General features: G+C 27.7%; 1 protein-coding gene across 2 annotated transcripts in view; it reads left to right on the top strand.

The window, feature by feature from the left end:
* Positions 1-2,665: 2,665 nt before the first annotated feature.
* LOC134832114 (teneurin-m) overlaps positions 2,666-10,873 on the top strand; it is a 148,079-nt gene continuing 139,871 nt past the window's right edge. For both annotated transcript variants that reach the window (XM_063846026.1, XM_063846018.1), the window contains exon 1: positions 2,666-2,983. In XM_063846026.1, coding sequence (XP_063702096.1) covers positions 2,896-2,983 — 88 coding nt within the window. In that variant the 5' untranslated portion in view covers positions 2,666-2,895. The remainder of the gene's footprint in view (positions 2,984-10,873) is intronic.

Raw genomic sequence — 10,873 nt, 5'->3', positions numbered from 1 at the left:
TTTGACGAAAATCACGGAAAAAGTTAATACAAGGTGTGTTAAGTAAAAAAAACAAAATTATCCAAAAATATTTTATTTTGATAAGGAGTGAAATATGGAAAAATATTTTTTTTTATTATTAAAAAAAAATAAATAACAACAAAATTCCTTTGTACGTAAATAAATTAAAATTTGTGCCATAACGAAGCATGAAATATTTTCAAGGACTATTTATTATTATTTTTTGTGTTTGATAAAATTTTTAAGCTCTAAATTGGTGATAATTCATAAAAAAAAATAAATGTCGTGAAATGACAACAATATTTTTTTTTTATCAAAATTAACCTTGCAAAATTTAATAAAAATTGACAATACATTTTTATGGATTTTATTTGATTGACAGAATATAATGAAATTTTTTTTGTGTAGTGTAGCTTATGAAAAAATAATATTATTTTTAGAGCGGAAAAATATTGTGATAATTTTTTTTTTATGATAATGAAAAAAAATTTGATAAAAATATAAAAAAAATAATTCTGAGGACTGTTCTTTAAAAAAAAAATAAAAACAAATAAATAAATAAAATTAAAGAGAATTTTTTAAAAAATAAATGTTAACAAGTTAATTTCAATCCAATTTTGTGCCCATCAATAATAATTAAAATTGCGAAAAAAAAATCCACACACAAAAAATAATTTTTATGTATAAAATTATTATCCATCACTGACATGCCGCATTTTAAATGATAAATTTTTAATGAGTTCAGAATAAATACACAGCAGTTCGATGACCGATGCACAACCCGGCACAAAAAAATATACTGACAAAAAATGTTTATAATAAAATTCCGAAATAAAAAAAAATTGAGTGTATATAATCAATCCATTATAAAATCTTGCCAGGCTCGGTGCAAGTCCTCATCGTAGTCTATTATTTTTTAAAAAGTTTTTCTGCACTGCTAAAAAGCGGCAGACGACGAAACACATATTTATACGAAACATAGTTGTTTGCCAAAAAAAAAAAAAAGAATTATCGATTTTCTCTGTTTTTTGTGTTTTGTTCCTGTTTCTGTGTTGCTGTTGTGCCAGCAAGGAAATTATTTCACATGCTTTTTCCGTATTCTCGCAACTTTTCGTATATTTAAAATAATTATTATTATAACAAAAAAAAAATATGTACGAAAAAAAGAGAACGGAAAATGTCAAGTCCATACGCCACACGGAACATGACACCGACACGATTTAAAGCAAAAAGTTCACATAATCATAAACTCCTTATAAGTTGATATTGTGTAATTTTCTTTCTTTTTTTGTACTTTTTTTTCGGCTTTTTAACTTCTTCTTGGACGAATGTGTATAAAATGTATTGTAACGTAAACAAACAGAAAATATTTTTGTTATTCATTTCCGAACATGAATTTTTATTTTTCATATAAGGCACAAAATGCACTGAAAATGCCTCCAAAACACAATTATATTGTCGAAAAAATTGTCAAAATTTTTATATACACACACGTAAGACGTCCAAAGAAGGAAACAAGATTTCCAAGACATGATATGTATGTATAAATAAACAATTTTACAAAAAAAAAATCAATTTAATGTTCTTTGTTGTATTAAATTTTTAAACAAAATTTTTGCAACAATGTTTCGGATTTTTTTTTATGAATGACGAAACATAAAAGGAACGCAATTATTTCAAATCTCATTTTTTTTTTCTCGTAATAATTTATAATAAAATAAAAAGGGTTTGATTAATTTAATACGTGACAAAATCCGATTTTACTCAAAAAAATTTAATAATGACCCTCCCTCAATAAAAAAAATTCTACATATCAAGTCTGCATAATATCACTCAAATTTATAAATTATTTTAAAGGACAGTCCCTCGCACACGATTACGATAATAGGATTAAAATATGAACCACTACACTACATAATAAGTACTGAAAAAACAATAAAATTTCACGAACATTATTTTAGAGTAAATATGTTTCAATGCACAGCAAAAAATATATGAATATCATAAATTATCACCAAATTCGTAGCTAGTAAATTTTATATGCGCGCCGTTAGCCGGATGTTAAAAATGCGATTTTGTTGTTATTTGTAAAAATTCTAATAAAAATTTGTTAGTTTTTTTTTTTTGTAAAAAATAATAAAAAAATGTAACATATTTTTGCAAGTACTTCATAAAAAAAATTTATAAACTCGCGAGATTAGAATTTTATTTTTTATTGTTATGACGAATGAACGTCTTATCAAAATTTTTTGTGGTTTTTTTATTCAATATTTCCGTTCCAGTCTACATGGGAACGAGTGATAAGATGAATATGAGTCACCCAGAATTTCACTCCTTCGTTTTTATTTTATTTTAATAAAATTTCATGCTAATTTCCATTCTTGTTTATTGCAGTGAATAATCATAAATTTTCATTATTAAACGGAAAATATTTGAAGTGAATGAAAAATAATAAAAAAGATAAATTGTGAAAAAAAAATAAAACAGTGAAAATTTTATCAATCAAATTAAAATAAAAAAAAAATTATATGAAAAAAAAGTGAATAAAACAAGAAAAAAAAATAATAAAAGTTAAATTAATTATAACAAATGATTCGAATGCAATTACGAAAAAAACAACGATAAATGTATGAAAAATAATAAATTTTAATCATTTTTCGCGACTGACGCTCTAAATAAAAGCTTGTACAATCATTATATTATCTCTTTCTGTCATAATTTATTCAGAAGAGAAATAAAAAATATTAATTACCGATTTTATTAAATCAAATGATGACAAATCAATAAGACGACGCTCCAGCACAAATGTCACCAACGACGTTATTTTTAGGCAATTAGCACACCATTTTTTGAGTTTACTTGATTGATTGTGGATTTATTTGCGCCAATAAAAAAATGGACACATATGAACAAGCATACGAATATGACACGACTATGGAATGTAGGGATAATGGTGGAATATTTATGCGTAACGGAGGAAGAGGTTAGTATCCGCTTTTTTGTGTTAGAAAATCAATATTTTAAACAGACGACGTAAAATTTGCATGAAAATCGCTCACCACATACAACAATTTTATGCAAAATGTCCCTCTGCCGTTCACTCAACTCAACTTCAAAAATCGTTCAAAATGGAAAATCAATGACGAAAGAGCATCAAAATTCAACGACAAACTCCCCAATGTATTTTGTCGTGTATATGTCGCATCAGAATTCGACCAAAAACAAGAAGTGGATTGAGGCATGTGTCATAAATGTCTAATAATGTACACAGTACACACAACGATGTCCATTTACTGTCGTTCAATTCAATCAATTATGTCAATCATTTATTTACATGTGCGAGATATGTATTTATAATTGTGTCTGTGTCATTTCTGACTAAAATAATAAATACAAGACGTTTCGCGGAATTTCTGTTAAAATTTAAATTAAACAAAAAAAAAACACATATTATTGGTTAATTAATGAGTTGAAACCTCAGAAGTTGTTAATTCGTGGGTGGAAAATAAATTGTTAACTCTTTCATATTCTTAGAACAAACAAAAAGGGGCGACATTGAAACCTGACCGACCACACATTTGATCGATATCACAAACATTTTTATTCAATTTATTGATTTCCCGTCGTGATAGTCGTGTCAGTAGGTCATTTTACCCAAAAAAATGTCGTCAAAAATTTGACAGGGAAGTGCTTTTACATTAGGGCAAGTGCAATTTCGAAAAATATTTCATATTTCTTTTTTCCTAATTTTTATTTTCTTAAATCTAGATAAAGAATAAAAATTTTAATTAAATTTTATTATATTAAATTTTAATTAAATTATGGACAAAAAATTTTAAAAACATCAAAAATTGTTAAAAATAAATTTTTTTAAAATTATCACAAGAATCATTAATTACATTTGACTGAATAATTAAATAATAAAATAAATTAAAATTTCTGAAATCAAAAAAAATTTAGAAAATTTCTGAACTTAAAAAATAAAAATTTAAAAGATACCTACTGTTCAAAAAAAAATTTTTATTCAAAAATAATTTTATTTAATTAATTTATTTAATTAATTATTAAATTTTATTATTAATATTTTATTATTACTAATTTTTATTTAGTTAATTAAATCAAATTTTATTTTTTTATTATTGTTATTTAAACTTTTTTTTTCAAATAATTAATTTTGATTTTTAGAAAAGTAATTTGAGTAACTTCAAAATGTTTTTTTTTATAATTTTAATTATTTATTTTTTTGACTAAAAGAATTTTTAATACTGAAAAAATTTAAAATATTTCATTAAAAATTACAATTTTCTTTAAAACTTCAATTTTATTTCATTTCTTAGTCCAAAAAAATTTTTTTTTTTAAATTGCACTTGCCCTATAAAAAATTGAACAAATGTCTCCATTGCACGACCTTTAGTTACCATCATTTTCATCGTGCACGGCGACTTTTGTTATAATCAACATTTGACACGCATCGCACGTAGAAATAAATATTTACACAATAACTGACAGAAAAAATCCGATAAACAAGTATGTGAAGCAAAGTAATGAAATCCTGATCGAACTCTTGTCTAATATTATTTTGGTTTGGGTAATAAAACAGTCGAACTGTCACTCCCCGATTGACATAAGTAATCAATTATTGCCGTACGCGCGCTTATCAAGATTTCTCGTCTTGTTAAGGACGCGACGTGCCGCACGGAGAAATTCTTGCATCGGGCAGATTTGGAGCAAATTTTCGCTGAAAGCATTAACCAAGACGTCTAATAAACAAAGAAAATTTATTTTCTACTAAAAAATTTTTTTTCTTGTCTGTAATAGACTTTAAAAGTGAAAAAAACACGCTGTAATACAATAATTTTTTAATATCTTCGGGCAATCTACTTCCACTGACTGACTGAACAAAATCGATACAACAACATTATTACTAGAGACAGACGTCTTTTGTTCAAACAATAATCGTTGCCTGATAAATTTATTTTTATTAAAAAAGAAAAAAAAGTCAGTTTCACTGTTAAAGCCAATCATTGCTTCCACTCCACTTAATTTTCGGGTAGAAACGGTTGTCTGCACTCATTCTCGAATAGAGACGCTGAAATAATGAAAATCACAGGTAAACACCCATGATTGATCGTTATGTGATTGCCGTTGGTTAAAATTTGTCAAAGTTTGTGTTCGCTCTGCGAAAGACATGCACCAATTGATTTTCCATCGATAATCAAAAATAATAATAGTTCGCAGGTTCTTTTTTCCTCGTTTTTTTTAAATAAATAACTCTCTCCATATCATTTTTTCTACGGTGTAATGAAGGCAAGCGGATTATTATTCAATATTCTTTTTTTTTCATATTTAATCATTTTTACATGGAAAAATATTTTATTTTATTTTATGTCGTTCCAGTCATGTCGCAACAACGACAACGACGACGAACATAATCGGGTGAAATGAAGTGTGCCCTAAAGATTGATTTTTATTGTGTTCAATATATCAAATAATGAGTGTGTCTTTAATTGACGGGGAATGATTTTCGTTGTTTTATTGTTCAGGTGATTTTTTTGCACGCAAACCGGCACACGAAAAGGCAAAAAACGTCTAAAAAATCGACAACCGTAAAAACCGAGCGATTTGGAAATTCAGGTCGTTTTTCGACTGACGGTGGTAATCCCTTTATTTGTTCGTTCATTCATGAGTCGCACATGACCCGACAACGTCTATCACTTTGCTGCCATTTTTTGTGCAAATTGAAACATTTTGCCGATTAAAATATTTTTTTTTAAATAAAAAATCAAGGGAAAAAAAGTGAAAATATAATAAAATTTGCACGTATAAATTTTTCGTTATTTAACTTTCCAATCATTATTATCGTCATCATCGCATGCCATTAGCATGAATTCCATATTATGCTGATAATCACGAGAGAATTTTTTTTTTGCCTTCTTTTTATTTACATTTCCAATTTGAATTTAAATAAATAATGAAAATGTTTTTAAATGACGATTTTACACAAAAAAAAATTTTTCGTGCAATATGTGCGAGGAGATGACTTTCTGACAGATGAATATGGAAATTATGTTTATTCGGTATGAAGCTAGTGTGTCAAAAAATCAAGAAAAACCTATCTCAACTTACATTTTTTCTTCCAGGAAGAAACAAAAAAAAAATATGACAAGAAGACAATATAATCAGAAGAAAATTTTGTTTGCTCCAATTCTTCGCTTCGTTGTTTTTTCTTCGGGGATTGCGATTTTTTCATGCAAAATCTTGATGAAAAGCACAGGAAAATCAACGGAAATCAGTGACAACTAAAAACTGATTTTTTATCAATTTTTTTTTCGAAATTTGACATTAAGAGCTAAAAATGAGCAAGTCGCGAAAAAAAATCAACAAGTCTAAGACTTCTTTCTCTTGTTTTACGCTTCTTTTTTTTATCAAGACACAAAAGACCTGGCGGTTGCTGTGCCTCGCAGCGTTGCGAAGTATTATGATATGATAGCGTCGTCGTATCATTTCAGCATATTTTTTTTGTGCCATAGAACGTGCACAAAAGACTTTTTCTTAAATATATCTCGTCGTTCGTCTTCAACGTCGTTGTTGTTGTTGTTGTTGTCATTATTATTATATTTCACTTCTTACACAATTTTTTTCAACTTTTCTTTCTAACGAGTTACAATAAAAAAAAGGGAAAAACTCTTTTAAAAAAAAAAAAAGAAGAAATTGTCTCGGCGCCACCAGCAGCACGGCATATTAAGGAAGGAAAAGGAAAATCCATTTAAAAATGTACAATCTTTGGCAACGTTTCTTGGATTGACAAATATTTTACGCACGCACACAGACAAGAATTTTTGACCTAAATTTCGTTTCCGTATTTTTTATTTCTTTTTTCGCGCCTTTCATAATTTATTCAAATACGATCGATTTTTGGTCCTAGGTCTTTAAATTTACGCCAGCAACACCCACTCGTTTGAAAAATAATTTAAAAATAAAAAAAATCGTCTATAACCCTTCGTTATGTCATCCTATGTCGATGTCGTTGTCGGCACAAAAAAGGGATGTTTTTTAAATAAAATAAAATAAAAAAAAAGTTTTTTTTTGAAAATGTCTCAATTTTTACGCAAGCCCCTTATAAACATAAAAGAAAATTGTTGTTTATTTTCATGCCTTGTAAAAGAAAATTTTTATGAGACTCGTTTTGTGCTGTGGAGTAAAATAAAAATAATAACAAAACGACATAAAATGATATTCTCCACATCAAAAGCACACAAACTCTTTGCTAACTAGGCACTCGACAACATTTTCCCTGCAAAGCATAATGTTTTCTGCGTTATTTTCAAAACGGAGCATCTATTTTAAATACAATCAGGCTCAAAATTGGGATCAGTTTGGGTTAAAACATAAAAGAAAATTACAACAAGAACAACAATTACGACGACGGTGGTACGAGAGAGTGTTTTGCACAAAAGTTTGTAGACAAACCACGGTTGTTGTTACGTCAGAAAGTCATGTCATGAAAGCGGCACAGATTGTAAAATAATTCAAGCAGATGAAATAAATGACATCCATGTTTTCCCTGCGACGAGCAACGACAACGACGAGTTTTAAAGCATGTCAAATTTGATAAGAAGAAAAGTATCTCTCTCTCTCATTCCATTGAGGGACCTTCAAAGAACGCACTCTATTAAATCGATTCCTTTCATGCTTGAACCTGAATCGATACGAAACTTTCCTTTACAGCTAGAAAGAAAAAAACTAAGTTCAAAGGAAAAAAAAAATCTTTTTTCTCGTCTTTCGTCTATTTGCGTCGACGTCTCAACCGTATTAATATTGTATGATAGGCACAAAAGACGCAGTATAAAATTACAAATAAACATATAAGGATGTCTGCAAAGGAAATAAGGTACACGCGTAACACTATACGACATGCCATGGTTTCCTGAGACGTTTCGCACACACACACAAAAAAAGCAAGCGGAAAAAATATTATCGAGAAATGAGAAAAAATTCTGCACAGACGAGTCTAAGGAGGTGAAGTGAAAAATCGATACTGTTATTCCATTTTCAAGGCAAGTTTAAGCACTTAATCATGAATGTGTACGTTTTCCTCGGATTTTCGACTCGAGTCCTGGATGGGATATGAAATATTAGAGCACATATTAATTTTTTTTCTTCAACATGGAAAAAAATTGTTTTTTTCTTCTTCTTCGTTATTATTACTATTACTACTTACTAACGACGACATAGTTTGCATTTGCACGTCTTCCGCTAATATTTTCTCATTTTTTTCTGATTTTCCTTGCAAACAACGCGCGCGATTGAAAATGCAGATATCCTATTTTTTCCGCATTATGCCGTAGAATAATTGTAACAGAACGAAAAAAAATTGTTGAACATGATGAAAAAATTACGGAACATAAATTTTAACAGATTTTAATAAAATAAGACGACAACGACGAATGTTAATATTTTTCCTACCTTTTGACAAGGGTGTTGAGATGGAAAAAAAATTGAATGAATCATTACATGAAAAATTGCTTGTTCAAAAGAAGAATAATATTTTCCTACTTGAGCACTCTTTTCATCCATCCATGCGAAAAGGTATGAAACGACGAGCGGAAAAGATCTGCAAAAGACGATTATTATTGTTGTATAAGAAAAATTAAACAATAAATTTTCTGTAAACTGCTTTTAATTAAAAAGTAAAAAAAAAAAGAAAAGAACGTCGGAGCAAGAGTAACAATAACAATAAAGCAAAAAAAAAAATAAAATAACGGTGAAGGATATAACGAAGAACGGTTGAAAGGATAAATCACTTTGTTCTGTTTTTAATTTTGTTGTTTGTTGTTAAGGATTTTTTGCGCGATAAATTATGCGGATATTAATATTAAACTTTGGCAGTTATCTCCGTTCGTCACATGGATAACACATCATTTCCAACTAACCATATGTTGTAGCAAAAAAGAACAATATTATTACAATTCCTCGCCTTAAGCCATTTTTTTTTCGTTCGAATATAAAAATGAAACACATGCCGAGTCAAGTCAATCCAATATTGTTATAAATGTTTATCTTGATGAATATATGCAACAAAAAAGGCATTTATTGCGTATGAACTTCATTTTTTATTTCGAGTCACACACCATTATTGCCGATTATTGTTTACGTAAAAAGTAAACTCTGTAAATTGCAGTAATGAAAATAAATTTCTTCCTAAATAATAATTTAATGCACTTTAAAAATGTTTTTTTTTCTTTGCGAACGAGGTTAATCTTTGATATACTTTGTGCAATAATGCCTGCATACGTGCCCGATATTTATGGATTTTTTTCCGATAAATAATATAATAAGGCACATATTAAACGGAACATTTTTGTTGAACATCGTTTTGGCGCACCCATGCATCATTATATCGCTTGTCAGATATGTTCTTTCTTGTGAGGTACGTCACAATATTTGCTTGGGTTTCGATAAAGGCTTTTGTATGATGATGAGCAAAATCGTATGAACGTCTACCAATCATCTGAGTTTTATGAACTTCCTTGCCTTGTGGGATGAAATAGTTTTTTTTTTTTAATTTTTTTCAATTTTTATTTTATCTTATAAAAAAAATTTAAAAAATATATTGAATAAATAATTAAATTATTTATAAATATATAAAATTTTGATTTTTTTTAGTTCATTTTTTTAATAATATAGTTTTGAAAATAAATAAATTAATTAAAAATAAGTAAAAAAAAATATTTTAGAAAAAAATATTTTTTATAATATATTTGAAATTTTTATTTTCTTAGAAAATTTAAAATATAATTTTCTAAAATAAATAAATTTTTATTAAATAATTAATTATATAAATAAATTTAAAAAATAATATGTAATTTATTTTTTTTTTTATTTGTTTATTATTAATTTTTAAATATTAAATTTTATTTTTTTTTTTAAATTAAAAAAAATTATTAAAAAAAAACAAATTTTTATAATTTTTTATTAATTTTTCTTTAAATTAAAAAAATAATTTTTTTTCAAAAATAATTTGAAAATAATAAATTGATAAAAATTTTTAAAAAATAAAATTTCCTACAATTTCCTATGAAATTTTGAATTTTTCTTATTTTTCAAGACTCAGAACGTTAAAAAAAATAATTTCTTACCACTGGGCAATACACGCTCACTCACTTGCATTATTTGAAGTTTATTGATCATCATCGTATCATAAGTAAAAATTTTATGGATGCATATTTGACGAGAAAGACGACGACGAAGGAAGATGAAGATAATATTTCTGAGTTATTTTAAAGGTGAGGCAATTCTTTTCCATAAGAAATGTTGCTAGGATGTCTTCAAAAGACCCGTAAATTGCATAATTTTATGAAAATTTATTAATTTCCTGTCAATTGAGTCCTAAAAACGAGTCAAAGACCCATGACACACCCCCGAGATAATAATTAAAACATGCAAAAATAGCAACAACGAACATTTTATGGAAATATCTGCGTGCGAGTTTCTCGCTATAATCATAAAATAATACGATACGATGCGAAATATGCTCAGTTCTGGATTCAAGTGCCTTCGTCGTCGTCATCGTCATCATCATCATCAGCAACGAGCGTGCAATATGCCTCGCATACATTGATTATCATCATGATAACGTAACATAATGTACAATAATAATAATAATATGAGGCAATCGTATTATTGCTCAGTTCAGGTTCATATCCTCTTTCGTTCGCTGTGATGGTGTATCGAATATTCGCATCAATATTTTAAAAGAGCTGACTGAATCGATTTTGCATTATCTTACCCGCATTCATGCACATATCCATGCCACACCACCGCAGACGTACATTTTATTGTTTTACGTGTATTGTTATTATTTTGAGTGTGT

The sequence above is a fragment of the Culicoides brevitarsis genome, chromosome 1 (genome assembly GCF_036172545.1).
Source record: "Culicoides brevitarsis isolate CSIRO-B50_1 chromosome 1, AGI_CSIRO_Cbre_v1, whole genome shotgun sequence".
In the NCBI taxonomy this organism is placed as follows: domain Eukaryota; kingdom Metazoa; phylum Arthropoda; class Insecta; order Diptera; family Ceratopogonidae; genus Culicoides; species Culicoides brevitarsis.
This window is presented reverse-complemented; position numbering and strand designations above follow the sequence as displayed.